The sequence below is a fragment of the Pezoporus flaviventris genome, unplaced genomic scaffold, assembly GCF_033815535.1.
Source record: "Pezoporus flaviventris isolate CSIRO_AGI_PZ_B2104156 unplaced genomic scaffold, CSIRO_AGI_Pfla_v1 ptg000005l, whole genome shotgun sequence".
Lineage (NCBI taxonomy): Eukaryota > Metazoa > Chordata > Aves > Psittaciformes > Psittacidae > Pezoporus > Pezoporus flaviventris.
This window is the reverse complement of record NW_026892553.1, coordinates 1,122,822-1,149,729: the sequence shown is the minus strand read 5'-3', so window position 1 is coordinate 1,149,729 and position 26,908 is coordinate 1,122,822. Positions and strand designations below refer to the sequence as shown.

The 26,908-nt window shown below is 53.5% G+C and overlaps 2 protein-coding genes and 1 pseudogene across 6 annotated transcripts; 2 read left to right on the top strand and 1 right to left on the bottom strand.

The window, feature by feature from the left end:
• The first annotated feature begins 6,601 nt into the window (after positions 1-6,601).
• LOC133265636 (E3 ubiquitin-protein ligase PPP1R11-like) lies at positions 6,602-6,869 on the top strand (annotated as a pseudogene).
• Positions 6,870-6,951: 82 nt separating this feature from the next.
• On the top strand, positions 6,952-8,431 carry LOC133265191 (trimethyllysine dioxygenase, mitochondrial-like). The gene is made up of 2 exons (XM_061445503.1): positions 6,952-7,250; positions 8,293-8,431. The coding sequence occupies exons 1-2, from the start codon at positions 7,048-7,050 to the stop codon at positions 8,414-8,416; spliced, it is 327 nt and encodes a 108-aa protein (XP_061301487.1). The 5' UTR covers positions 6,952-7,047; the 3' UTR covers positions 8,417-8,431.
• An 8,708-nt stretch (positions 8,432-17,139) lies between these two features.
• Positions 17,140-26,626, bottom strand: LOC133265272 (hemicentin-2-like). 5 transcript variants are annotated; one of them, XM_061445608.1, is made up of 10 exons: positions 26,095-26,623; positions 23,923-24,267; positions 21,307-21,576; positions 20,661-20,777; positions 19,787-19,888; positions 19,187-19,309; positions 18,851-18,943; positions 18,458-18,550; positions 18,128-18,185; positions 17,140-17,314 (listed from the first exon to the last, which is right to left on the bottom strand). In XM_061445608.1, exons 1-10 carry the CDS (start codon positions 26,147-26,149, stop codon positions 17,263-17,265), a joined length of 1,308 nt encoding a protein of 435 aa, XP_061301592.1. In that variant the 5' UTR covers positions 26,150-26,623; the 3' UTR covers positions 17,140-17,262. The 5 variants fall into 5 exon arrangements, 4 of the variants coding, with proteins under 4 accessions (XP_061301592.1, XP_061301595.1, XP_061301593.1 ...); XM_061445611.1 differs by lacking the exon at positions 21,307-21,576 and having other exon boundaries at positions 26,095-26,626; XM_061445609.1 differs by lacking the exon at positions 18,128-18,185.
• Between the last annotated feature and the right edge of the window lie 282 nt (positions 26,627-26,908).

Here is a 26,908-nt window from a genome sequence, read left to right as displayed (position 1 = left end):
GCATTCTCAAGGAAGGACAAAGCTGCTCTCGCAGCGTTGTGTAGGGGAAACTGCAGTGTAGAACTCAGCAGAGCCCAGAGGCAGGCGCGAGTATTTTTTAAACTGCTGCATATCACTTCTGTATGCTATATTAAGGCTTTACCTAAGGATTTACAACTTTTAGGTAGATACGGAGACAAACTTAGGGCGGCTGATGCAAGGAAAGGAAAGAAACGTGGCAGGGAACATGCTCTGCACCCTAAGTCACTGCTCTGCGCTCTAGCGGCGCCTCCCCTAGGATTGTGTTTGCATTGTCCTCTTTCCCTTTCCACACCTAAAGCGACCTGCTGGCCGCACATCCAGGTAACAGTTCAGAGCACACAGTGTCCTCCGTAGCTCGTCTTTAGCTGCGACCTCCCTCTTAGGTGGTCAGTGAAAGCCTCAAGGGAAAAGCACGCACACTTTAGCCAAGACTCGAGGCCATGGGGAGGTGGCCAGGTCTGACCAGAGCCCACCGAACAGCCGAGGGAGGGGAGGTCCAAGGCGACTCCATTTCTTGAAAACCAGAAGAAGAGTCCGAAGGGCCTCCGCGCCCCCGCTCCTCCAGGGCTCTGCCTTGCTCAGGTGCTGCCAGCGCTGCCGGGACAAACAGCTCCGTTCGCCGGAGGACGGGGTCGTACCGGGAACCGAAACTGCAGAACCCGAGGGCTGCCGCCAGTTCCCGCCCCGTCCTCCCTCCCGCCGCCGCCGGGTGTCGCTGCTGCTCCGCCGCACCGGTGTCCCGCATCTCCTGCTCCCGTCCCCGCTCAGCGCGGAAAGCGTACGGAGGGAGCCCGGGTCACCCCGGCTGCTGCCCCAGAGCCCCATCGCTGACAGCGCGCCGACTCGGTGAGGGCGGTGCTGTGGAAGCTGCGTGGGAAGCATTCCTGGTGGTCCTGGGCTTCAGGCTCCAGGGAGAGAGCTGCTGGTCAGGAAAAATACAGGGATAACTTCTCAGCCAGGGGGCTGGATTTTATCCTTAAAGTGCATGCAAAAATATTACAAATAAAGATCTGTGCCTGCTTGTGGGCCCAGAAGACAGGGTGGTGGAGCGGTAGCAGACACATTTTCCCAGGCAGCTTGGAGCAGTCCTACTGAATAACTGCAACTTACATAAAAGCAGCACTACTGAATTCTTTGTCCTAGTGATACCTGGGAATAAAGGGTTAACATTGTGCCTGCTTGCTTAAGCAGTCACTGCGCTTGGTGAAGCAGAACCGTAGGAATCAAAGTTGCTAGAACGGTGAAGCAGAATTGTAGGAGTTACAGCTGCTAGGCAGAATTGTAGTAGATAAGATTCATAACTTAACATTTAAGACATTCTTGTTTAAATAGTATCCATAGAAAGAAAAGGAACAAAACATAGCCAGAGTAATAAAATTTGCAAACTTGACAAGTTTTTGCTTTAAGATACATAAAACCAGATTGCACTGAACCTGAGGTTTGGATAGGAGCCAAAACCATATTGAGTCTGTGTGAAAGCAAGAGGTTACTCATGGTGATGAAGAGGCACTACAGGCCTTCATCCTCATCACCCCCTAAAGACCACCACCAGGAGGCACTGCACAGGCGCATCAATGGGACGAATGCCAGAAAACTAATTATAATACTAGAAGAGAATAGGTTTTGCATATGTATTAGGCGTGAAGCAATCTCGTGTTTATGTAGTCATTATATGTAATATAAACAAACTGAGTGGCAAAGGAAAGGCATACATGTTTTTGGAGGAGCAAGCCCCCATGCGCCTCAGCGCTGAATAAAAGCATACCTACTTTACAGCTTTAACAAGTTGTGGAGTCTATCTGCTTATCACTAGGAATCGCCTTCCTGGCAGCTAAAATGTGACCTTTGGTATCATTACTGGTATCATGTCAGCTACAGCATTCTGCTAGGAACCGATTAAGAAAACACTGAAGGGTCTGCCCATTACAGTAATGACAAGAACTTGGTTCTTGTCGGCCTCCAAACCCAGCAATGATCAAAACCATCACAGTTGCTACCTGCCTCATCCCACTTCATCCCAGCACTTGTCCCTGAAGCACTATGTACTTTCAGAGACACCAAGAAAGCAAACTTTAGAAGTGAACTGCTTGGGGTTTTTTTTTGTGCAAGGGCTGTCTCTGGTACATGTTGGTAGGAATAATGGATTGCTTTCTTCAGAGTCTAGAGACAGAAAAACTGGGAGGGCAGTAGGAAAGGAAACATTTCTACTGCTTCTAGAAGACGCAGCAGAAATGTCTGTTTACACAGGTAAACATGGGCACTGCATCCAGGGAAAGTAACCAGAGGTGGTCTTGCCTTATCAGCTTCTTGCTAAAACCCCTCCATGCTGCTAACTTTGCTGTCCCTTATGGCATAAGGCCAGTGGGAGAGCCTCTCAGAGGTCCAGCAGGGAATGTGCAAGAGAAAATACAAATACTGGAGGGTCAGGTCTTTCCTTAGCTCATTCCTCAGCCCTGTTTTCAGCCATGTCTGTTCTTAATGGCAATTAAAGTGAAAAATCCCTCTGAAGCCTACAGCTGCCCACTGTACCCCAAATACTTAGAATACCTGCCCCAAACAGGGCTGCAGCACCTTCTCCTGTGCATCCCTCTCCCAAACCTCAATCTGTTATGCTACCTGACTGAAGACAGGCAGTTTTGACTTTAATACAGTCACTAGACAGACCCACAATGTGGATTCATTGTCCTATTGGACTTTATAACTGGAAAGCAATGCCTTCCACTTGCTCTTAGCAGTTCATCCATCTTGTGTTTCAAACTCTTCAGGGCAGGGTAGTATTTATTATAATCGTTCTGCTTACAGGGGGAAGCAGTCTCTGCCCCAGAGGACTTGCAGACTATGGAGCATAGACAAACTGACAAGGTGACAGCCACTGTGATTGAAGTACTGGGTGCAGGATCACATAAGGATTCACAAGTTCAACCCCTGAATTGATGATGACAGCCCCAGGCCTCTGTGGCAACTTATATCATAAATAAAATGATAATTTTAAATTGCTCAGCTCCTAATTGACACACCTAAAATGTACTACTCCTACTTTTGCCAGGCACTTAATTTAACTTTCCAAACTAGCTCCCTCACTAGGCACATTATTGATATAGAAACATAGATCCTATCTTGTCTAGAAGCGCCTCCGGAAGGTGCACCATAACTGCTCCCTATCCAGAGCTGGCCTCTGGAAAGACCTGCATGGACCACAGGCAGAGTTAAGCCTACCATCCTCGGCTCCACTGGAGATGCATGTATTATGCAGTGTAACTACTCTCCTTTTGAAACCCGTCTAAAAGATTTCAAACTGCCCACATGATATTTGGGAGGCTCCTTCTTGGGTCCCTTTGGGAGCTCATGCAAAACTTCTCTGGATTTATACTTTGTGTGACATACAAAGGCAGTATATACTCCCCATCATTGCCTTAATGGAAGGCATGTGCAGGAATCCCTGTATGATTTTTACATGCCAAGACCTGGAGGTGCACATTCAATAATCCTAATTTTCATTAGGGATCAGACACAACTAACAGCAAATGGACAACCCTCAGAAGCACAGGTTCGGGATCCACTCTGCAGTGGCAGGGCAGACTTCTAGAGAACAAAGGCAGAGCAGCTCTTTACTATAAAGGCATAAAATGCATTTGCATTTCCGTGAGCAGCTAAAATCACCTTTTCTGATACTTGTTACTTTCTCTTTGAGCTGAAAGCTGCGAGTCCTGGTCGTGGGTGTAGCTTAAGGGAGACATTCTAGGGCTTGGAAAGTGCCATTGGATGCCAGTGCAATAGAAGAGCTTTAAAGAGGTCCTGTTTTCTGCTGCCCATTTACAGTTCTGCTTCTGGAAACAATGCCCGCTTCTCCCTGCATTGCTCCAGTGCTTCCACATGAAAAAGGAGCGGAGCCCCGTCCAGCCTGGCCTCGAACACTGCCAGGCATGGGGCAGCCACAGCTGCTCTGGGCTACCTGTGACAGCGCCTCAGCACCCTCACAGGAAAGAACTTATGCTTAACGTCTGATCTGAATCCCCCTCAAAAGCCGCTCTGTGTGGATTCAGCTGAGAAAACACCCAAGGTCCGTACATAAACACCAACTTTAATGGAACAAATACTCTGAAAATGTTCACCCTCTGACACTTAGACTCCACCTGAGCTCTGTGGATCCATGAGAAGTCGAGGTGGGCCTCGTGTTACTTAGCGTCACTCAGTCAAGAGAAGCTGCTCCAGTCTCATGCTCTGTCAGCGAGAAGGGGCACAAGAAGCCAGGAGGAAGCAGAGACAGGCCACCTTACCCAAACTAGCCAAAGGGGTATTCCTTCCTAAAGCACGTCATGCCCAGCATGGAAACTGTGGGGAGTCACCCCAAAGGGTCAGGCTGCAGCTAGGGCAGGGGGTGCTGAGCAACTCTGTTATGCATCACTGCTGGCTATTGTTCTTTTCCTTTGCCCTCTTAGTTTTATATTCTCTCTCCTCCTGTCATCACAATTATGACTATTATTAGTACTGGTAGAACTAGTTGTATATTGTATGTTAGCTATGGGACTGTTCCTATCTCAGTCCATGGGGTAGCAGTAGTGGTTCTATATTATACTTTAGTTATGGGACTGTTCTTATGTCAATGCGTGCAGGATTCTTTCAATTCTCCTCCCCCCACATCTTGCCTGGAGGGAGGCTGGGGAAGGCGGGCTGAGCGAGCGGCTGTGTGGTGCTGAGTTACCAGCTGGGCTTAAACCACAACGCAGCTAAGGCCAGTGAGTTACCATGGTGTCCGTGACTCATGTGCTCTGGCTGACACACTGCATCTTCATCTCCTTCCACCTGGGACAGGAATCTGGAAATAAAGGAAAGGCCAAGTAACTCCTGGGTTTCCAACAAGGCCCTGGAAACTTTGGATGCACCCTGCAATTCATGGAATGGGTGAAGACAAGCTGGCTGCAGAGAGCGATGGAAATGGGAGCCTTCCACTGGGGAGGGCCCATCCATCTCCAAAGCCAGTCTGGGAGGGAAGCAAGACAGCAACACGGAGAGTGGATGTCTGCCTAGGACACCCCTTAGCTGCAGCCCATCAGCGCTGCTCTGCCTCCCTTTGGCTGTATGGTCTTGGTCCATTACCTATATTTCAGACTGGGAGATGCTCTGCGTGTTCTGGAAAAGCCTGGGACTTTCCTTTCAATCCTCCCTTCGAGGGCATCCTCTCCTCAAGATATTGATTCATGAATCATTGAATCTCAGCCTGGGCAGGGACATTTTCCCCTAAGGCAGGTTGTTCCAAGCCCCTGTGTCCAACCTGGCCTTGACCACTGGCTGGAGCAGTGGATGGGGAGCCACAGATTCTCTGAGCACCCTGTGCCAGCGCCTCAGCACCCTCACAGGGAAGAACTTGTGCCTAATGTCTTAATGTGAATCTCCCTCAAAAGCCCCTGTGCGTGGATTCAGCTGAGGTAACACCCGAGGTCCCTGCACAAACACCAACTTTAATGGAACAAATATCCTGTAAATGTTCACCCTCTCACAGTCAGAGCCCAGCTGAGCTCTGCGGCTTCAATGGAAGTCGAGGTGGGCCTCGTGTTACTTAGCAACTTTCAGAAAAGACAGAGAGAGAGAGAGAAAGGGGGGTGGTGGGGAGGCAGAGAAACAGAGATCAGCAGTCTGCCAGTGGGGGTGTTTGGTGTGGAGAGAGTGCCCCAGGGGCTCACACATGCCCCAGTTCATTGGCGCCGGTTCCTGCACGTGTGGAAGCTTCTCTCGCCCAGCTCCAGGAGTGACTGACACAGCAGTCAGTCAAGAGAAGCTGCTCCAGGCCCTCCCCATGACTTCCCTTTCCGACTTGTGGGACCTTCTCTCGATGCATTCTGTCTCTGCCCTCACAGCCACACACCCCCAGCGAGGAAACAGCCGGGCACATGAGGTCATGGAGGGAAGCGAAGGCCTTGCGCGAGCCCATGCTACAGCTTCCCACACACAGTCTTTAGAGCTGGTTTCCAGGTAGCAGGGGTGTCGGTGGGCACCGCACTGGGGCGGTGGTGAGAGCAATCTGGCCCTGCCTTTCCCAATGCTCCGCGCCCATTCCGGATCTTCGGTGGACTATGGCAGACTACGGCAGAATGGGATGTAGAGTGCTTGAAAGCACTCGCCATGCCTGTAAAGGAGTCTGGGTTCCATTCACCATATATGAAAGGTCTCATTCAGCCAGTTTTTGATACCACCCAACGACTTCCACACTTTGGCGCAGATAATACTAACCCCGACTCAACATATGATGTTGCAGCAGGCTTGGAGGGATACACCAGGGAATGAAAAACAGCCCTACTGTATACCAATGGCATATGGCGCAAGCATTATCACCAGTTCGTACATCGTTCTCTGGCTGTTTGCTATATCATTACATGGATGATACGTTAACTGCTGCTTCCACCGGGCCACCGCTAGAAGTGGTGCTAACCACAACAGCAAAAGCTCTAACCGTGTTTCACCGTGCAATAGTGACGGAGAAGGTCCAGAAGATGGCGCCATGACAATACTTGGGGTGTCAGACTGGGGAATGAACCGTAGCACCCTTATCATCACAGATTTCCCAAGACGTAAAAACCCGTTAACACCAGCCTGGGATCATGGCAGAGGTGGCAGACACCAGTGGCTACAGCACCGCCACTGTCACCGAGACCAGTGCCGCCAAGCTGGAGAACCGCAGCCTGACGCTGAAGCTGCACAAGCGGAAGCTGGACAAGAAAGTGGTCAAGTGACACCGTAGACAACAAACACCTGGGCAACCACTCCTCCAAGTGCTGCTGCATCTATGAGAAGATGCGTTCCGGGAGAGCTCAACTGAGAATGAGGATGAAGATGAGGAGGAAGCCCTGGAGAGGGGGAGGGGCCCGGGGGGTGAGACTGGTGATTGTGCTGATCATGACCTGGGACTGTGGCATCCACTGGTGGTGACTGTGACTCTGGTCCCTTGCCTCAGGGCCGGACGGGCACGTGACGCGCTATGGGCTGGAGTGGCTGGTGAAGAACAGCTACGAGGGGCAGAAGCAGCAGGTGATGCACCCCCGCATCCTCTGGAATGCTGAAATCTACCGCCAGGCCCAGGTGCCCTCCGTGGACTGCCGGAGCTTCCTGGACACAGATGAGGGGCTGAAGGAATTCCTGCAGAACTTCCTGCTTTATGGCATCGCTTTCGTGGAGAACGTTGCGCCCACCAAAGAGGACACAGAAATCGTGGCAGAAAGGATCAGCTTGATCAGGTAACAGGGGCTGCCCTGCGAATGCCACTGACAGCTTTGTCAGGAGCTGTGAAGGGCAGGCTGCTCAGTTCGTTGGGAAGGTGCTGCTGCCTTGTCCCGTGTGTCCTGCCTGTGGCCTGGTTTGCAAAGCAAACGTCTGGGTCTTCCACAGCCTCTGGCCGCTGTGCTTGAACCGAGCTGGAGTGTTGCACTGTGGGATCTGCCTCTTCCTAGGTGAGAGCCTGGACCATGAGGCTGTGGAGCTGCCTCGGGAGCGTGTGGTGACTTTTGTGACAGTGGGGCTATGCCCAGAGAGGAGGAACTGGAGGAAGTGGCCCGTCTGGGAAGAGCAGAGCTTTGCAAAGAGAGGCATTTCCTGTTGTGACTTGGAAGGTTAGGAGGGCAGCCCTGGCCTGGGAGCCAGGGAGATCAGAACCAGTTTGTAGCTCTCACCAAAGAAAAACAGTGAGAAATGCTCCTGCTGTGTTTCAAACAGCCCAACAGCATGGCGGGACAGGGTTTGTGTTTCAACTCATCCAACCTGCATAAAGCCTTTAACGTGCCTTACGCTGCTGGGAGAGGAGGGATTGCTTCCAATGAGTAGAAACAGAAATGAGGGCTTCCAAGGAATACCCAGGCAGCTTTTTGCTCCAGGTACCCTCCCCCTTAGCCCGTGAGCACTGTTTGTCCCTCTGTCTGTCTCCTTCTGTGCATGTTGTAGGGGGGAAGGTGGCTGAAAACGCAAGATCCTGAGAACAGAAGTGGGCTTGGTGGTGGGTGGGTGCAGACAGGGGCTGGCTGTGCCCTGGCAGCTCCTCGTGCCGCTCAGGGGCTTCCTTGGTTTGACAGTTGCCATGAGTCTGTTGGGGAGGAGAGTGACAAGTTGAACACTGGAGGAGGCACAAGAAGCACCAGCTCTTGGCAATGTGAATGTCGTTGTTCTGCTTTAATTTCCTCTGTACAGAGGCTGGAGGGGAGTGACCTCTCCTCAAAGCAGGAGAGGATCTGCTGTCCTAGCCCCTGCTCCCTCAGCCCATGCTATAACTGCCTGTCCCTTTTGCAGGGAGACCATTTATGGCAGGATGTGGTACTTCACCTCGGACTTCTCCCGGGGAGACACTGCCTACACCAAGCTGGCTCTGGATCGTCGCACAGACACAACCTACTTCCAGGAGCCCTGTGGGTGAGTGCTTCTGCTGGGGCTGTGTTGTCTTCAGTGCTGATGCTGGGATGTACTTGCACTGGTCACTCGGCAATTCCAGGTCCTGGCTGATCCCTGTGCAGTGGGGGGAGTCAGTAGGTCGCTTTTCCCTATGCTTGGGGATTCCAGAATGCAGGCAGTGAAGGGCGTGGCTGTTAGACAGTGACTGCAGCTTGGTGTTGCTGTGGTTCAAGTAGTCCTTGTAGTCACAAAGGCGGCTCAGCTGTGGTCGTTTCTGTGCTACGCCACGCCACCGAGCCGCAGCCCGGGCCCGGACCCGAGCATCGGCGGCAGCAGAGGCCACGCCCCCGGAGCCACCGCCCGCCCTGCTCGGTAACCGCCCCCTGAGGAGACCCGGCGCCGTGACGTCACTTCCGGCGGGATCACGACGCGGTGCCTGCTGGGAGCTGTAGTCCCGAGGCCGTGGAGGAGGAGCGCGGGCGGGGCCGGCACGGGTCGGTTCTGCTCCGCCGGCGGCTGCTGCTTTTCCCCGGCAGCGGCAGTCAGAGCTTCCCTGAGCTGGGCCACTCAGGCCGGAGCCGCTGGGATAAATCGCGACAGTGAAAATAGATCCAAGAAAGGGGACCTTGAAGCTCCTCCAGTTCCAACCCCTGCCACGGGCAGGGACCCCTTCCACTAGAGCAGCTTGCTCCAAGCCCCTGTGTCCAACCTGGCCTTGAACACTGCCAGGGATGGGGCAGCCACAGCTTCTCTGGGCACCCTGTGCCAGCGCCTCAGCACCCTCACAGGGAAGAACTTGTGCCTAATGTCTTAATGTGAATCTCCCTCAATAGCCCCTGTGTGTGGATTCAGCTGAGGTAACACCCGAGGTCCCTGCACAAACACCAACTTTAATGGAACAAATATCCTGTAAATGTTCACCCTCTCACAGTCAGAGCCCAGCTGAGCTCTGCGGCTTCAATGGAAGTCGAGGTGGGCCTCGTGTTACTTAGCAACTTTCAGAAAAGACAGAGAGAGAGAAAGGGGGGTGGTGGGGAGGCAGAGAAACAGAGAGATCAGCAGTCTGCCAGTGGGGGTGTTTGGTGTGGAGAGAGTGCCCCAGGGGCTCACACATGCCCCAGTTCATTGGCGCCGGTTCCTGCACGTGTGGAAGCTTCTCTCGCCCAGTTCCAGGAGTGACTGACACTGCAGTCAGTCAAGAGAAGCTGCTCCAGGCCCCTCCCCATGACTTCCCTTTCCGACTTGTGGGACCTTCTCTCGATGCATTCTGTCTCTGCCCTCACAGCCACAGACCGCAAGCGAGGAAACAGCCGGGCACGTGAGGTCAGGGAGGGAAGAGAAGGCCTTGCCTGAGCCCATGCTACAGCTTCCCACACACAGTCTTTAGAGCTGGTTTTCAGCAAGATCAAGTTGTTCTCCGCTTGCTCCAGTTGCACTATGGAGCTTCGCGTGTCAGCCGCACACAGGGCATCCAGGAGCGCATGGTGATTTCCCAACCCCAAACACAAACCAAGAGCTGTGTGCGCACTCCTGCACAAGTTCATCTGCAGCCTCAGGCCCACCTCCCTGTCCTTCCTCTGCTGCAGCCCTGTGGACATGAGGCCATGGCTTGCGGCAGCTGCAAGAACCCCTGCGCTTGGTTGTTTGGAAGCTCTAGGATGGGGAAGTGGGGGATTGAGCGGGGTCACCCATCTGCTGCCCATTTGCAGTTCTGCTTCTGGAAACACTGCCAGCTTCTCACTGCATTGCTCCAGTGCTTGCGTGTGCAGGAGGAGCAGGAGAATCACCATCTGTCGTCCCTTATCTCTGGCCTTAGCAAGTCTAAGCCTTGCACCTTATTCCTCCCATCCCTTCTACACCCCTCTCATTGCCGGCACCGGGCTGCAGCATGCACCGGGTTTCAAAAGCCAGCTGACGTGGGAGCCACTCCATCACACACTGTTTCATCCCATTGGGATGGGCTTTTCCTACTTGGCCAACATGTGCTGCCAAGAGGCAGGAGGACTGCAAGCTCAGCAGCTGGGAAGTGCTGCAAGGAAAGAGATCGCTCCGCAGGCTTCTCTGTTACTGACACAGGGGAAAAGCTGGAGCAGGCAGAGGCAAGAACTGAGGGGAAAGGGATCTGGTTTATTGGTCTGAGAAAGTGTCCACAGCGAGCGCAGGCTGCAGCACAATGTTCTCAGCGCAGCTCCCTCGGGCCTGGAGCTGGCAGTGGGGCACTATCCCTCCACTTGCGGGCTGATTCAGCATCTGCAGAAAGCCCTGCGCAGAGCCTTCAGCGCCCTTCTGAAGCAGGATAGTTGTTGCTTTCAGACATGTTTATCCCTGGTCTCATGCAATCCTTCCTTTGCTTTGGCGGTTCCCCAAGCATAGCTGGTGGAATGGCGATGAACAGGTAGCAGGTTTTGTCGTGTTTGCAGCTGACACTTTTGCATTTTCATGGGGGTTTTCCACTGTTGGCTTTCAGTCCTCTCCCAGGCAGGGGAGGCCCTGGCACTGTCAGACTGGCGCAAACGGTGCCACCAGCGTGGCCTGGGTGCCACTGGAATAAACGATGCAGTTGGCTCCTCCTCGGTGTCCTGAGCTCCTGCAGGCACTGCCTGTTCATCCCTGTAGAATGGCAGGGAGGCAAAGGTTCTGCTGGCCTCTCCTTGATGCTCTTCAGGTGCTTTCCTCTCTTTGCGCCTGACTCCAACCTGCAGAGCTCTGTCGACAACTAAGACACTTTGTGGGGCCTGTCCCTGGGCCTGTGGTGGTACTGATCCTTGTGTCCAGGCTCTTCTGGCTTCTTTTTGGTCTGCAGACATGGGAGACACCTTGTCTGCTCCAGCCTCATCTGCTGCTGGGACAAGAGGGGCTGTGCTGGGCCCTGCCTGAGGCTCTACAGCCATAGGAGTCTCGATGTCCTCAACTGTTACTGGCGTCACTGGTGCCATTGACACATCCACACGGCTTTGGACCACATCCTCCTGTTCCTGAGGCTGCTCATCTGTTTCCTGGATGGCAGCCACAGCCTTGTGCACAACGCCCCTCACAATGTGCCTGGCTGTTTCCTGCCGAAACAACTCGTAGGCAGAGAGGCTGAGCAGGGCAGACGGCTTTCTCCGTGCCTCTGCTTCTACCTCCTGCTCATCAAAGCCGTGGGAAGGTGGTGCCGATGCCTCCTCCTGCTCTTGTGCCACGGAAGCGAGAGGTGCGCGGCGCTGTTCTTCCTCAGCAGCTCCAGCCAGGGGAGGAGCTGCCAGCTCGGTTTCCGTGGGACCGGCCAGGACAGGACACACGCTCTGCATGTCTCCAGCTGCCTCTGATGTCCCATCTGTGCCCACAGTGCAGCGGATGTTGGATTCCACCTGGATGTCCGCTGCGGGGTCCTGGAAGAGCTGTGGCACCAAAGGGCTGACACAGATGTTGTCCATGGTGACGGCTTCCCCCTGGGATAGCTCTTTGTCACTAGCACATTCCAACTCCTCCTTCGCCTCCTCATCCTTCTCCTCAGGGAAGGCCGCTGGCTCCTCCTGTAAACACACAGCAGAACATCAGGAGCTGACAGCTCTCCCCAGGCCTGTCTTTCTCAGGGCTGCAGGTAGCTGTGTGGGTGCTGTGCCGTGGGCTGCCTTCTCCCCTGCTGCCCTGTGACCAGTGCCAGGGCTGGGTGATGCATTGGCCCATCACCTGGGCTCTGGGGCTGCTGCTGGTGGCTGCTCACTGGAGAGGTCCCTCACGGGCTGCTCTCCTTCAGTGCCTTTGCTCCAGAGGCCGTGCCAGATGAGAGAGCAAGAGCACAGGCACGGGAGGGAGGGAATGTCAGCGGGATTGCACAGGGAGCACCAGCAACGTCCCTGGCACACGCACTTTGGGATCTGGGGTTGCCTCCAGCACCTCGCGATCCCCAGTGCCGGCCACACGGGTGTCACTGAAGAGTGCAAAGGAACAAATGTAGCCCTTTACTCTCAAAAGAGCAGAGAAAGAGGAGCCTGCAGGTTACAGAGCAGTGAATTCTACATTCAATTTCTCCAAATACTACATCAAAGATGCTACTGCAAAGGCCTGGAGGAAGAAGAAAGATGAGACACTGAAGCAATCAAGAACAAATCAGGTTAAATGAATCCTACCTTCTCACTGCATCCAAATGATGGAGGCGGCAAGTAGGAGGAGAAAGGAGATACACAGCTTTCCATGGGTGGAAAGTATTATATAGTTCCATGCCTCCTCTCCTGGGAAAAAAATGCAAATATACTCAGTACCACACACACAGGGTGGGTGTAGCCAGCAAAGAGAAGATAAACAGGTTTTCTTTGTAAAGAATTGAATCCTTGAGGTTTAGAAACCCCCCAAAAGAAAATGTGCTGGCCTGCCACAGGCTTGCTTTGACTTCGGGAGGAAGCAAAAGAAACCATCCAGATTTGGGTTTGTACCACACCGAACCAGACACTAATTCATCACAGAATCCCAGCCTGGTTTGTGTTGGAAGGGACCTTAGAGCTCCTGCAGTTCCAAGCCCCTGCCACGGGCAGGGACCCCTTCCACTAGAGCAGCTTGCTCCAAGCCCCTGTGTTCAGCCTGGCCTTGAACACTGCCAGCGATGGGGCAGCCACAGTTTCTCTGGGCACCCTGTGCCAGTGCCTCGGCACCCTCACAGAAAGAATTTAATCTTAATATTTAATGAATACCCAATTCCACCTCGTGAGACAGTTTACAACACTTCTGCCTGAATTTTTTTGCCTCTTATAATAACCTGACACATGCTGGATTTCCTCTGGAGACCCATTTCATGGTTGAAACCCCTGTGACACAAGCTCTTTCCACAAGCCTTAGGCATGGAGACATTACCCCGAAGGCAATACACAGCCTGTGCATGTCCCCAGTGTTAATGCTGAGAGACAAACACACATGGGAGAACTTCCCAGCCAGCTGAAGGCCTTCACTTCTGCTCTCCAGATTGTGTGCTTTATTCTGAGGATTACTCCCAGTAGGTAGAACACACTCACAGATTACTGTGTGGGTGCTGGCGATGTCTTTAGGTTTGTTTTCTGTTAATCAATATGTATAATGCTACTGAAGCACCAATGTTAATTTGAACACCTCTGGGTTACAGACCCAGTATCATGACCCAAACACCAGTGTGCTTGGTCACCAAAACCCAGGAGATGAGCAAAAACCCCAAACCCCATCAAAACACACGAGACTTTGGCCAACTGTAGGCAGGAAGGCTCTTCCCATGCAGCCTGCATATGCTATTACTTCCCAGGGATTCCCAAGGAATTGGAAAGACTCATTTGCTTGGTACTCTGAGTATTTTTGGCTCCATTTGGGATCAGCTGCTTCTGGGAGTTTTATTTTCTGTGCAAGCTGCAGAGACATGTGAAGGAATGCAGGAGCATTGGGATGAAAATGATGGGAATCTGGACTTTCTAGGGCCTTCAGCACATCAGAAGATGCTATCTCAGAGTGACTTCCCCCCTGGGTCTCAGCACCTGAAAAGAAGAGCATTGCTTGGAAAACAGACTCTTTGCTGGAACTCTGTAGTCCTGGCTGCTAAATAAGTCTGCTGACAGTCTTGGTGTGTGAGAGCTGACCTTTCTGAACAGCTAGAACCAACAGACATAGCCAGCCTGTGTGTCCCACCCCCCTCCTCAAGAAGAGGTTAAGTACTGCAAAACTGCTGCTCGCACTTCGTTACATGCCCAGTGACCTTATGCATCAGGGCCAGGCTGCAAGTGCAAACCTGAAATGCATTGTGCAAAACCCAGGCATGAGAACCCTGTTGTAGCACCACTGGCAGAAAAGGACTTACCAAAGGAAAGTCATCTAATATTTCCAGCCCCTAAATCTGACAGATTGGACAGATTGGAGATATTATTAGCATGTTAAAAAAGGTCCTAAAGAGTAAATAAGCTAAAAGAGCAGAAACCAAAAGGAAAACTAGTCTAAGCAAAGAGGGACGATGACGGAGGTGAAGAAGCTCAAGGCAAGGTCTGAGAGCAGAGAAGAAACTCACAGGGAAGCAATCCTTAAGGATGAAGTGGATGAAAGCTGCTTTGAGAGGTGGTGGTACCCAGGTATGGCACTGGAAGGAGGCACTCACCAGGATGGCTCCCCAAAGGAGACACCTTCACCAGCACTGCCACAGCCTGGATGGAGCAGGGAGAGAAGGAAAAAACAGGAATGCTGCAAGGATGAGCTCTCCAAGTTGGTGCATGGCCAGTGCAAGCCCCACACAAGTCCCTTTTCATACAGCACATGATGTCCACCAGCAGGCAGGGTAACATGGTGAAGCCCTGAAAGCTCCTTCAGACCAGCATAAGGGATGAACGCTTCCTGCAGTGAGGGGCTCTTGCGGTGGCTGCTCCAGACATGGTGGCTGGGTCTCTGAAGGACAGCGTGAAAGGCATCTACTTCACAGGGTTTCACCATTAGCATCTGCTACACAGGGATTGGGAAAGGTGAAGGCTGCTTGGTGCAGCAATGGGGGAACCCCCAGCCTTCTCCACATGTCCCCACAGCACTGGCATCGCCACCATCAGCACAAGCTGAGGAAAAAGGTTGCTTGGAGAACAGCTTGGGGAAACCATCACAGCTGTAGAACCATCATAGAACCATAGAATGGTTTGGGTTGAAAGGGACCTTAAAGCTCCTCCAGCTCCAACCCCTGCCACAGGCAGGGACACCTTCCACTAGAGCAGGTTTCTCCAAGCCCCATCCAGCCTGGCCCTGAACACTGCCAGGGATAAATGAACAAACTAGGAAACCACCTTCCTCATAGGCCAATAAAGAGCTGTTTCAGAGGCTTCTGTGACCTCACCCTGGCCTTGCCTGATGCTCTTCCCATCCTGCAGTCAAGGTGAATTGAGCTTGTCAGAGTCCTGGGACTGAGTACGCCAAATGACACGTGCAAAGGCTACCCCACTCAAGGGCTGGGGAGAGGAGAAGGGGGGGCTCTTTAGGAGCCGTATGAACAGTACTGTGAGGGCCTACAATGACTCTGCCTGCCTTTGAGTTCATGTTTCTGAGACTGGGTAGGAGGGGGAAGCTGTGCCTGGGGAGCAGAGCGAAACTCCTGGCAGGGAGCACGGGGGATGAGGGGGGGATCACTTGGTGCCCACTACTTCAGTCGGCATCACTATCGCTCCAGATCCCGGCCCCAGGGGTCCAATGCCCAGCCCTACAGGTGCAGCCGCTGTTTCCACCACCCCCCCGGCCCCTCCTTCCCTGGGACTGCAGCCCGGAGCCGACCCCCACGACACGACACGACACGACACGACACGACACCTATTGCAGCGCCCAGACTGTGCCGCCCCTTGTGCGGCCGGCGGAAGCGGGGGGGAGCCTGCCTCTGGCTCCCACCTTGTGTGTGAAGGGACCGCCTTGCTCCGAGCCCACCGCAGGCTCCCCCCTCCCTTCTCTGGCTTCACCCGGGAAGCTGCGGTGATCCCGTTTCTGTCCCGTGGCTCACCCGCAGCCTCAGCAATGGGACCACCACCCAGAGAGATGCTCCCTCTGCACCCGCTGCTGCAGCCACGTGGACCTTCAGCTTTCCACTCAGTGAGACACAGTTCAGCTCTTGGGAGTATCTCCAGCCCATCCTCTGGACCTCCGGCTCCTGGGTTCAGCTGAAACATTTTTTTTTTCTTTCTCCTTCCCTGTATCTGGTGCAGTGCTTTGTTTGGGTTGTCTGATAACACAGATAACGCTGATAACACACAGTTGCTGCTCATTAGCCCTTATCCTGATCAAGGACTTTTCAGTCTCATGCTCTGCCAGCGAGGAGGGGCATAAGAAGCCAGGAAGGAGCAGAGCTGGGACACCTGACCCAAATTAGCCAAAGGAATATTCCATACCACAGCACATCATGCCCAGTATAGTAACTTGGGGGAATTACCTGTAAGGGACTAACTGCTGCTTGGGTCAGGCTCGGTATCAGTCGGCGGGTTCTGAGTAGCTGTACTGTGCATCACTTGTTTTGCTTTTTTCCTTTGCCCTTTTAGTTTTATATTCTCTCCCCTTGTTATTTGTCTTATCGCTATTAGTAGTAGTCCTATATTATACTTTATTTATCGGACTTTTCTTATCAGAAGGCAAGGAACATGAAGGGGTGAGCAGATGGCTGTGTGGTGCTGAGGTACTGACTGAGCCCACATCAGTCCTTTTTGGATCCCAAAAGTGATGTTTCTCTTGGTGCGCAGGGAGGCAGCGCTGGGGTGTGGAAGTGGCTGTGCCTTTTCAGACAGGAAAAAAAAAAAGGACCAAAATGGGTTTCGTAAGGTTTCAGTTTCCTGCTGAGCCCAAAGAGTGAGCCCTCCCCACCCAGTCACAGGCAGCATCCAAACACTATCCCCCCTGGTACCCAAATCCCCCCCCACTGCAGAGCCCCTCCTGGCAGGAGATGATGCCAGAGCACCTAGCACAGGCCAGGGCTGCTGAGAGGGATTTGCATGGTTAAAAAGAAGGCTCAAATCAGCTGCTGCCCCCTTCCCCCAGCCTCACATCTGGAGGACAGCAGTACCCTGGGGATGCTGCCCTGTGCTAATGGGGACAGGCAGCACATAGGCCTGTGGATTCAGGGGGAAAGAACCTGACACTCTCCAACACCCTCCTGAAAAAAACCCATGCACTGAAATTATCTGCACCAGGGAGCAAAATGGGAAGGGTCAGGTGAGTCCTGCAGCTATTCCTGATGGCTCTTCTCTACTTAGGGGCTGCTTGACCTCCCCTAGTTGTCTGTTATTCAAAACAAAAGGCAGAAATGAGTTAATTTCATTGCCATTTATTGCAGGCATCCCAGAGGCTGAAATCCACTGAAACTGAGAACCTATTAAACCTGGGAGGAAGATGGGGTTGACTCAGCCAAGTGAGAAACACCCAGACCGACCTCTAATGGGTGGAAAGAGCATCCTTGCTGCTGCGCTGGGACATTTCAAAGGACCTGGAAAGGAGAGGAGGAGGAAGGTGTTGAGCATCTCTGGAGCCTGGGGCTCTGGTGCCCCACGTGCCTGGCAGAAGCAAGGGCTGCGGTGGCCTCTCTCTGTGCCAAACCCTGCATGGCCCAAAGACAGAAAAAGACCCTACAAATAGCTGTGGGTGTGATACTGGTTCCACTGTATCTCAGGATGGTTTTGGCTTGGACAAAGAGAAGTTGCCTGAGGTCCATGAGGTTGTGATGCCCCACGGGCATTCCCTCAGAAAGCTGGCTAAGCCCAAAGGCACCCACAGCATGGCTGAAATCCAAAGGGCTGGGGTGAAGGGCTTCTTCCCTGTGAGGGTGCTGAGGCGCTGGCACAGGGTGCCCTGAGAAGCTGTGGCTGCCCCATCCCTGGCAGTGTTCAAGGCCAGGTTGGACACAGGGGCTTGGAGCAAGCTGCTCTAGTGAAGGTGTCCCTGCCTGTGGCAGGGGGCTGAGACTGGATTAGCTTTAAGGTCCCTTCAACCCAACCTGTTCTAGGATTCTGTAATTCTATTAAACCAGCAGGAATTAAGGCTTAAAGGTGTCAGGCTGAGGCCATGAGGGGAGAAATCTGTGGGGAGATTTGAGCAGGGACTCAAGCGCCTTGCTGGATGGGGACCTCCACAGAGTTACTCACTGAACCCAGTGTGAAATCAGGGTCTGCGATAGCAGCACTGGGCTGCGTCTTTCTTGGGGTCCAGGACCTAACGCAAGGCACGGGGTAGTTTCCATATCCCTCTCTTTTTACTTCTAGATGGTATGAATTTATTTGGAAAAAGGCAATAGAGGCTCTACCTCTCCATGTCCGCCCAACGGGTGTCGCGTTCCTTCAGCCGCCCCTGAGTAGTGTGATCTGTGAAAGGACAAGTCTGTTCCCAGGCAGCAGGAGAAAGCGTACAGGAGGCACCGAACGCACAGGATGGGATGTTGTGCTTGGGATGGTGTCTGGGGCTCTCCACAGAAGGGAAACGGGCAATGGAGAGGTCTTGGGGTCTTCACGAAAGCCAAATAAATAGTTTCTAAATGATTCTCATGGCTGCTTGATCCCATGGGGTCAGAGGGAGACCAGCTGGCTGGATATAGAGCACTTGGAGGGGCAGGGAACTGAAGGAGCAGGAGACTTACAGCAGAGGAAGATGGCGAGGAGCGGAAGGGCTGACACGGCCGCTGTGCTGACTGTGAGGATGGTCACGTCCATGAAGTCCGTGCATCCTTCTTCTGTGTGTAAAAAAGCCAGGAGTCAGCACTAAACACCATTGAGGCAGAAGGTGATAGAAGGGAAAGGCAAATCACGGTGAAACATGCACATGTGCAAAACAAGGGAAAATAAATGAAGAGGGAGGTGCTGAGATCTAGTTTTGCTTTTGCAAAGATTTCACCTCCCTGAAAACCCCAATTTGCTGGATTTGGTTTGGGTCTAGCTCCCAGCGGCCAAGTTGGAGGGATATTGGGATTTATGTATCACGTACAAGCTTTAGCCTGAGTGTGTGGGGTGGTCCCTGGAGCAACCCCTCTCACCGTGGCGATGGTGGATGTTCTTGATGAGGAAGCTGGTCATCAGCACCACCACAACCACTCCTCCGGGAGCAGCGTAGCCCATTGTGCGCTGTGCTGCCCGGGGGAAAAAAACGGAGTCACGTTAGCATGTGGTACGGGATGCAGATGGAGCTCTGCCCTCACCTGTGACCTGGTGTGGAACCCACCAGCCTGAGGAGCACAGATGCAGATATATAGGTTTCATTCAAAAAAAAAAAAAAAAAAAAGGGAAGAATGAGATTTTGGGCAAAATAACCCCCCATGGACCATTTTCCTCTCCCTCCTTCCCTCCTTGCCATCCTTGGTAGAGCAGCTCACCTGCTTTGCTTTTCAACTGGGTGAGATTTGTAGGTTGGAAGGTTACGGTGGTGGAGACTAGGAAGGTTACCACCATGATGTACGTAAGGGCAATCTCTGGCAATATGATTGCAACAGAAGGGCCTGAAAGAAAACAGGACAGGGCAGAGCGTCTGTCTACCACAATTGCTTTGTGACCATCATATCCCTTTCCCACTCTCTCACAGCCTTTTCAAGCTGTTCTAGCAAGCAGCCTCTCCATCTCTTGGTCACTGTAACTGCCCTTCTGCAATTAGCCCTCGCAAGGGCTCTGGGGAAAGGGGAGTAAATATACCAATTGCATGCATGGGTTTGTAATGCATACGGAGGTCCAGGCCCCCATGACTATCTAAGATCACACATGAGGAAAGACATGTGTTGTTCTGGCTGGATCTATCTCACGTGTTTAGCTGTGTTACCCTCCCTCTGGGGACACTGCCTTCCTGCTTGACCCCACCAGACATCTCCCATGAGGTCTTCACGTGGTCGGCAGGTGAGAGATTGTTTCTCTGTGCTCCAGGGTAAAGGCGTAGTCTTCCTAGCACCACCCCCTGCCCCCAGCCACCTGCAGCCACATCTTACCTTCCTCTCGCATCCAGAGGCCACCAGCGGTGCCAGCCAGGATGGAGGCGATGCACACCAGCCCGCAGGTGTAGGCGCTGAGCCATCGCCATAGTTCCCCCCCTGCACACCAGAGCAGTGCTGGGTGAGCTGTGAACCCCAGGACATCCAGCACCAGCCCCTGCTAGGTCCTTGCCTCAGCTTGGGATGCAGCCTGTGCCCACCCAGGATGCTGGGGGATCCTTGGTGGGTTGGACCTGCTCTTTAGTGAGGGGAGCTGGAAAGGGCTCTGTTTCCCCCCAGGGCAGAGAATTAAACACAACCTCTTGAAAGTGGACCCCTGTAATAGTAAAACATAAAAATCACACACACACACACACACACACACACACAAAATTAAAATCCTGAGAAATGTCTTTTTCCACAAAGGTGTCAGTCAGCACCTCAACTGTCTGGAATAAAAATGTTTGGGAAGTACCAGGTACCAGGATCTAACCAAGCTTGTTCAGCCTGGAGAAGAGAAAGCTCCTTAAGGAGAGACCTTAGAGCAGCTCCAGTGCCTGAAGGGGCTGCAGGAAACCTGGAGAGGGGCTTTGGACAAGGGCCTGTAGGGACAGGCCAAAGGGAATGGCTTTAATCTGCCAGAGGGGAGACTGAGATGAGCTCTTAGGCAGAAGCTCTTCCCTGTGAGGGTGCTGAGGCGCTGGCACAGGGTGCCCAGGGAAGCTGTGGCTGCCCCATCCCTGGCAGTGTTCAAGGCCAGGTTGGACACAGGGGCTTGGAGCAAGCTGCTCTAGTGGGAGGTGTCCTTGCCTGTGGCAGGGGTTGGAGCTGGAGGAGCTTTAAGCTTCCAACACAAACCACATGAGGGTTCAGTTGCCCTGACTGGACTCACTTATCCGGAGCTTTTCAGACTGGCAGATGGGAATGATCAGTCCCCCTGCTGAGACAGCAGCAAAGACCACAGCAACCACCGCGATCCTCAGCACATCCTGCAAGGGAGGGGAGAGACCTGGAAAACACAAACCCAAGGAGCTGGGAGTGAGACCACTGCTGGGCCAAGCAAGGGGGGCTCTGGTGGGCCATGGGGCTTCTCTCTCACCAGGACACATTCAATTCATTTGCCACCTGGTGTCGCATCCATGCTTTGTGCTGCAGGCTGTGGTCCATGGAATGTCCAACCTGGGACAGGTGCTGCCCACAGGCTTTCTTGGCCACCCCCTCCCCGACCCCCATTGCTCTGCTCACAATCACCTTGGCCAAGGGCCATCAACCTGGGACCTCCTCCAAGAGGGAGCAGCCAATTTCCTGCCATCCATCCTGCCAAGGATTGTGCTTTGGTGGGATCAGACACTGGGAATTGCTGCCGATCATCCTACCATGAGGAGCTCCTGTCAACAGCATGTGGGGCACAACCACACAAGAGGGCAGCTGAACCTTGGGGGATGGAGGCAGAGGCATGGGATGAAACCACGCAGGGATCCCCAGGGAAGGGTGAGAGAAGGAAGAGTGATGGCAGGCTAAACCACAGCAGCCATCACCTGCAACCGTGACGTTCAGGGAGGTTTCTTCCCAGCTTATCCCATTGCTGGCGTTGCAGGAGTAGGAGCCGCAGTCCGATTTCTTCGCTGACCTCAGGTACAGAACACTGCGGCTGCTGGAGAGGAGGAAGCCTCTGTCCGGGGGCAGGGGCTGCCCGTCCTTCTTCCAGGTGATGGTGTCCACCCTCCCCTCTGCCACCTCACACAGCACCTCACCGGCAGCCTGGGCCTTGAGAGCACTGCTCCGGAGCTGGGGGCGAGACACGGGCTCTGGGAAGGAGACAGGAATACCAGAACCTCTCTCAGATATCACCTGGAGCATTGGTGATGGGCTGCGACTGTCACTGCAGCATCCGTGTGCCTGCAGCAGTGCAGCTACGGGTGTATTTTCCTTGGGAGTCTCTGGGGTTGCCATGCTCATGGGTTTGGGCTGGTTTATTGCTAGCTGAGTCATTGCTTTTATTGCATTTGGGTAAATAAAGGGCATCTTAAACATGTCAGGAAATGAGGGGGAGGGGGGAAAAGAGGAAAAAGATGCAGATCCCATTCCGATTTATGTGTGGTTGGAAGAAATGGGTGGTGAAAGGCTGTGGTAGCATTATGGCAGCAGCATTATGACAGCAGTGAAGGGATAATACCAAAGTAAATGAAAGGAATTGCTGGGAGTGATATCAAGGAGTAACTTCTGTGTTATTTCAAGTCTGCTCTTATCTCTGTGGCAGCACCTGGTGCCTGCAGATTGCAAACAGACCATCAGGCAGTGTAGCCAGAGGCTACTCCTGACTTCCCCATAAAGCTCCATGGGCTCAGCTCCATGGGCTTAGCCTGGTCTGCCCTCCAGAAGTGCTGGAGGTACCCTCTGCAGGAGGCACTGACACACAGCACCCCCCAAGTCCCTCCCTCCCTGCACTGAGAATAGAAAGAAAGGGAGGGAATTGTGTTTCCAGGATGGAGCCTAGGCCTCTGTCACAGCCTGGAAGGTCTCCTTGGGCAGCGTCACCAAATCTGCTCCCCTAGGACATGTTGGGAACCTCTTCCCAAAGTCTCCCTGGCGCTGTCTCCATGCATGACAGGCTGATAGTCCATAAACAGTCAGGTATCAGTTCGTCATATTTGAAAAATCACGGCAGTCAGGTGAAGCTCCTGACAACTGGAAAAAGGGCAATATAACCCCCATTTTCAAGAAGGGGAAAATGGATCACCCAGGGAATTACAGAGCAGTCAGTCTCACCTCTGTGCCTGGCAACATCTTGGGGCAGATTCTCCTGCAAGGCATGCTAAGGCACATGAAAATCAACAAGGTGCTTGGTGACAGCCAGCAGGGCTTCACTAAGGGGAAATCCTGCCTGACCAATTTGGTGGCCTTCTATGATGGGGCTACAGAATTGATGAACAGGGGTAGAGCAGTTGATGGCATCTGGACTTGTGCAAAGTGCTCGACACTGTCCCACACGACATCCTTGTCTCTAAATTGGAGAGACATCAATTTGATGGATGGACCACTGGGTGGATAAAGAACTGGCTGGATGGCTGCACACAAAGAGTTGTGGTCAATGGCTCAATGTCCGGCTGGAGACCAGTAACGAGTGGTGTCCCTCAGGGATCGGTGTCGGGACCGGTCTTGTTCAACATCTTTGTCGCTGCCATGGACAGTGGGATTGAGTGCGCCCTCAGCAAGTTTGCCGATGACACCAAGCTGTGTGGTTCGGTTGATACCCTAGAGGGAAGGAATGCCATCCAGAGGGACCTTGACACACTTGTGAGGGGGGCTGATGCCGACCTCATGAAGTTTAACCATGACAAGTGCAGAGTCCTGCACTTGGGTCGGAGCAATCCCAGGCACAGCTACAGGTTGGGCAGAGAAGAGATTCAGAGCAGCCCAAGGAGAAGGACTTGGGGGTGTTGGTCGATGGGAAAATGAACATGAGCCGGCTTCAGTGTGCGCTTGCAGCCCAGAAAGCCAACTGTATCCTGGGCTGCATCAAAAGGAGCGTGACCAGCAGGTGGAAGGAGGTGATCCTGCCCCTCTGCTCTGCTCTCGTGAGACCTCACCTGGAGCATTGTGTGCAGTTCTGGTGCCCTCAACATAAAAGGGACATGGAACTGTTGGAACAAGTCCAGAGGAGGCCACGAGGATGATCAGGGGCTGGAGCACCTCCTGTATGAAGACAGGCTGAGCACGTTGGGGCTGTTCAGCCTGGAGAAGAGAAGGCTGCGTGGAGACCTCAGAGCAGCCTTCCAGTATCTGAAGGGGGCTATAGGGATGCTGGGGAGGGACTCTTCATTAGGGACTGTAGTGATAGGACAAGGGGTAACAGGTTAAAACTTAGAGGAAGTTTAGATTGGATAAAGAAAGAAATTCTTTCCTGTTAGGGTGGTGAGGCACTGGAATGGGTTGCCCAGGGAGGTTGTGAATGCTCCATCCCTGGCAGTGTTCAAGGCCAGGTTGGACATGGTTTAGTGTGAGGTGTCCCTGCCCATGGCAGGAGGTTGGAACTTGAAGATCTCAAGATCCTTTCCAACCCTAACTAATTCTCTGATTCTATGATTCTAGGTAACGCCCCCACCCTGCTTGCACCCATTACCCTGTTCTTTCCTCCCATGCCCACCACTTACTGAGGACTTCCAGCAGGATTTTCAGGCTCTCCCTGTCTCCCATGTTGACAGTCGCTTTGTAGATGCCACTGTCACTTTCCTGGACACCTTCCAGCAGGAGAGATCCATTGGATGGATGGAAAACAGCTCGTCCTGTGTAGGATGCGTGGATGGCTGGGCTGTGGGACCCCCTGTAGTACTGCAGGATGGTGTGGGAGCTGGTGCCATTGAGATATTCCCACTGCATGGAGTAGACCTGTGTGATGTTACCCAGCCCAGGAAGCAGCACTGGTGATCCCACAGCAGCAACTTTACTCGTGAGGGGTTCCAAGATCTCTGCAGCCTGTTGCAAAGGTACCAGCAGCCCTGGAGGGTGGGAGAAGAGAAGATGAGCTGGGGAGATGGAGCAGGTTGGCATGGCTGGGGAGAGGCTTTAGTACCCAGATGCCAGGGGCACACATGTGGTACCTGGACTACTTGGTCACAGCCTCTCACAAAGCCATCTCCCATCACGCTTCCAGGCAGGGAGACATTCCAGCTGGAGCAGAGACAGATGCTGAAACACAGCCCAAGATGCTTGGAGCTCTCTGCTTGCAGAGCTGCAAGCTTTTTCTACTCCACTTTTGTGTGCGTTTTAGGTGGATTTCCCTCCCAGTCCACGCCAAGAAATTTTCTAGTTCTGACCTAGGTTCCATGGTTCATTCCCAATTCCCAGCCTTGTTTGCGGCTGAAGGTGTCTATTCACTCCCAGCAGAGCTGCCTCCCCCAAAGGGTGATTTCTGGGCTTGTCACAACTTGGGCTCTAAGAGGCACTTGGGGACTTCAGGAGGAGGGTAAGTCATAGTGTCACCCCCTTTGTTTTTTGCTCCCCATTCCTCCCCCCCAAAAAACCCAAACAAAAACCAGAGCTTTCTAGAAAAGCCAGGCAGAATCACAACCAAAGCCCTGGCTTGGGAAGTGGAGTTTTAAAAACATACGTATTTCAAAGGGTGAATGTAAAGGGTTTAAAGCAAGGAGCCACCTCAGGCAGAGGAAGCAGAAGGCAAGTTGTTTATCCGCACAGGCAGTGGTCCATCCAACTACTTGCTAGCAGTGTTCCTGGTACTCCTGGGGGGCTGCTCTGAGTGCCAAGAGTTCTCCTAAAACACCTCCTCCCCTGTGCTGCTGCTTCACGAGAGCATCAGCTCCGAGGCTCACTGAGACAGGGACCAGCATCGGCCTGTCCCAGTGCCAGCCCCAGTCCCGCAGCCAGGCTTCCCACCGGGACACAGGCTCCAGCAGCGCTGGGACGCTGGGCAGGTGGGACACGGCACCCTGGCTTCCCCCCACACACCCCATTTGCTTCCCGGTGTCCCCGTTTCCACCTCAGTGGATGCTCACGAGTGTTTGGTGCCTGTGCAGACAGCCCGAGAGCAGCCCCTGCGCCCTGCCTGCTGCTCCCGACAGCTCTGCGGGTGGGAAAGGAACCAGTGAATCCAGCTCACCTGATGGCTTCCATCCCTCATCCCCACAGCATCGAGAGACGTGCCTGCCCTCCCCACGCCCCACGCCCCACGCCCTCGCTGTTACCCAGCCTGAGAGGAAGAAACAGCCTCATGGCTCAAAGTCCCCTCGCTCTAGGAAAACCCTGTTCATACAGAACATGCGGCACCACCAGCAGAAGGGAAGAGCAAACACTTCAGGGCAGGCAGCTTTCACAACTGCAATATCCAAAGCTCATCCGATGGGCACTTGGAGCTCACTAACACCACAGCATCAGAAACCTAGGTACATTCTAACAGGTTTCTTTTCTCTTTTAGATGCTCACCCTGGAAACTCTTTGTACCTGTGCACTTCAAGGCAGCCACTGCATATATAAGGACCACACTGAGGCTTTTCACATAAGTAAAACTGCAATAAATGTTGTGTTATTACATACATCAGCCCCAGCATAAATCTGCAGCAGGCTTTTAGCCTTGGTACTGTATTTGGCCCTTGGGCTGCTTCTGCCTTCTCTGTCTGCACAGTGAAGCAGAGACATCTTCCCCTTTCAGGTGAAGCATTTGCCCCCTCTAAAAAGCCTCCTATTGACCAGACATCCCCCTGCTCAGCTGCAGAACTCTGCTGAAGCCTCAGGCTCTCTGTGGGCTTGCACCAGGCAAGGATCTGGACACAGACAGCATCAGCACCCAGCCCAGCCTGCGGACTGTTTACCTGCAAGGAGCACCCAGCTGGTCCCCAGCAGCTCCGTGGGACGACACGTCAGCATCTGCCAGGGAAGAATGGCTCAGAACTGCCCTGCTTTCCCAACAGCCCTTCAGGAGTCCCCGCTGTGGGAACAGCTCAGGCTGTACCGGGTGAGGAGTTCCGGTGCTCCTGATGCAGCGCTGGGGTAATCCCAGCCTGTTCTCCTGACGATTGCTCCTCTCCTTCCCTGCCGCCTCCTCTCCTGCTCCTCTGCCTGGGGATGCTTCCCGGAGCCTTCCCAGTGGCAGCTCCCGGCTCTTGCCCCTGCGCCCTCTGATGCTGCTGCAAGTGGGCAGCAGAGCTGCCTGAGCCCTGCCCAAGCGGCAGCTGGGAGCCGCAGCTCCCGGCGAGCAGCTCCCGAGGCTCTCCCTATTGGTTGGGGAAGCCCTGGGAGCAGCCCCCACTGCAGGAAATGCTGAGCTTGATGGACGAGGCCAAAGCAAGGAGAATAACCCACCTGCCGCCAGGACGGGTGCCTATTCCAGTTCTTGCAGCAGTAGAGATTACAGGTGATGTCCAGATCACTGCCCTGCCTGAGGTCAAATGAGCACCCGTGGCATGAGAAAGCACAGACTCCCCGCCTGGTTTGCACTGGAAGGGACCTTAAAGTTCCTCCAGTTCCAACCCCTGCCACGGGCAGGGACCCCTTCCACTAGAGCAGCTTGCTCCAAGCCCCTGTGTCCAACCTGGCCTTGAACACTGCCAGGGATGGGGCAGCCACAGCTTCTCTGGGCACCCTGTGCCAGCGCCTCAGCACCCTCACAGGGAAGAGCTTCTGCCT

Coding starts and splice junctions, on each gene's coding strand:
- LOC133265191 (XM_061445503.1), top strand. CDS start 7,048: ATGCACCCCCGCATCCTCTGGAATGCTGAAATCTACCGCCAGGCCCAG. Junction 7,251..8,292: donor GAAAGGATCAGCTTGATCAG/GTAACAGGGGCT, acceptor TCCCTTTTGCAG/GGAGACCATTTATGGCAGGA.
- LOC133265272 (XM_061445608.1), bottom strand. CDS start 26,149: ATGCTGACGTGTCGTCCCACGGAGCTGCTGGGGACCAGCTGGGTGCTC. Junction 21,577..23,922: donor AATCCTGCTGGAAGTCCTCA/GTAAGTGGTGGG, acceptor TCTCCTTCCCAG/AGCCCGTGTCTCGCCCCCAG. Junction 20,778..21,306: donor CCTGAACGTCACGGTTGCAG/GTGATGGCTGCT, acceptor TGTGTTTTCCAG/GTCTCTCCCCTCCCTTGCAG.